Genomic DNA, 1,675 nt, shown 5'->3' with positions numbered 1-1,675 from the left:
TTTTGCATCACAGGAATAAATTACATTTTAAATTAAAATAGAAAACAGTTGTTTTAAATTGTTATTCTATCACTTTAAAATTTAAGGTTTAGTTAATTGTTAATTTATTTTTTTAATTATTTGTAAAAAATTTACCAGTAATTTCTGAGTGAAAATAGTTTCTACACCAGTTTTTCAGTCTGTGCTTAATATGCATTTTCTTATTTTTAGGCAACTTGTAATACAGAAAGTGTCAAGCTACTGCAGGAAAGGAAATCCAGTATCCTACAAATACTCCAGGGTAACGTTTGATCTTTTTTGCAAGTTTACAATAAGTAAAAATTCATCAGAATGACTATGAGCATAATCCTTTTTTTGTTTTTGTTTTTTTTTTGTTTTTTTGTCTTTCTGTTCGTCTCTTGATAGGTGAACACAGATGAGGACGGATGTGAAGATGAGATGGAATGGTTAATGGAAGAGACCGGGACACCCACGCGGGAGCCTCAAGGGAACGGTCACATCACCATCAAGCCGGTCAGCACTGATGCCCTGCACTCCTTCTCCCTGGACGAGCAGGACAGCGAGGACGAGGTGCTCACAGTCCCAGGGGTCCGAATTGCCCCTTCATCGTCCACTTCCTCGCGGCTGAAAGCAGAGAGCGATGAGGATCTGGTGGGGCTCCTGGTGGACACGCGGAGCAGAAATAAGACCCGATACAGCGACAGAAACCATAGGAAACCTCAGCCAGACCCTGATGACAGCGACGAGGATCTACTGAAAGTCTGAGAGCATCAGGCGGCCCAAACTGAACTTTTGAATGTCTCTGCCACCAGGCTCCAATTGTTTAGTTGCTCCATTTTGGGTTTTCTAAAAGGAAATCTCTCTGTGAGCTGTTTACGAGACAGCTTTCAAGAGCAAGTTGGTCAATTCGTCCACTAAATAGACTCAATGCCTTTCTGACAAAATACTTTTTTTGTAATTTGGTCGTTTATTTGTTCTGTGTTCGGTTTTTCATCGATTAAGATAAATTGTGTACAGCATCGTATGTAAGTTCAGTCTCCCACAAACTTACAGAAATGGACTATATCAATGTTTTTATTGTTATTTAAAGATATTTGGGTACTGTTTTTTTGTTAATTTACCAGCTCACTGGAAAAATAGACTGTTCTGTAAAATAATTGTGGCAGATACAGTCAAAGATCTTTTCTAAACTACAATCTGAAGCAGTATTTCGCATATCTCGAGCCATGTAGCACCGAGAGGAAATTGATCTGCTTTGCCAAGTTCATATTTAAATCACAACCCTTCGAATGCTCATGCTTCACATTTGCGTTCTGCATTGACGTTCACTTTTACCAGTGTTCATCTAAACCATATCATCCATCTGTTGGGTGTTTTGTGCAATGCTTTTTTCCCCTTGTTCTGATAAAAAAGCATGTTCTAATTGCCCTAATAGAACACAGAGCGCATACAGAGATTTAGTGCCATGAAGGAGTGACATTGCATGTATGATTGCTGCAGGCTTCCTTTAGAATCATAATTTCTCATCGCAATCAGAAGAAATATTATTGCATCTTTGTGGTGTTTATTTGCATTATTGTTTAGTAACACTTTACAATAAGATTCAATTCATTAATGGGACATGATGGTAAAAAAAATGAGATGGTAGGAAAAATTGTATTTCAGTTATTTTTGC

The 1,675-nt window shown here is 37.9% G+C and overlaps 1 protein-coding gene across 1 annotated transcript; it reads left to right on the top strand.

Annotated features, from left to right (window-relative positions):
• Positions 1–210: 210 nt before the first annotated feature.
• Positions 211–838, top strand: LOC107580148 (cation-independent mannose-6-phosphate receptor-like; the record flags this gene model as incomplete). The annotated part of the gene is made up of 2 exons (XM_016265888.1): positions 211–280; positions 406–838. Coding segments are annotated over 2 exons (430 nt in total), but the record flags the coding sequence as incomplete, so codon positions are not given.
• Between the last annotated feature and the right edge of the window lie 837 nt (positions 839–1,675).

The sequence above is a fragment of the Sinocyclocheilus grahami genome, unplaced genomic scaffold (genome assembly GCF_001515645.1).
Source record: "Sinocyclocheilus grahami isolate Dianchi unplaced genomic scaffold, SAMN03320097.WGS_v1.1 scaffold25672.1, whole genome shotgun sequence".
Classification (NCBI taxonomy): Eukaryota; Metazoa; Chordata; class Actinopteri; order Cypriniformes; family Cyprinidae; genus Sinocyclocheilus; species Sinocyclocheilus grahami.
This window is presented reverse-complemented; position numbering and strand designations above follow the sequence as displayed.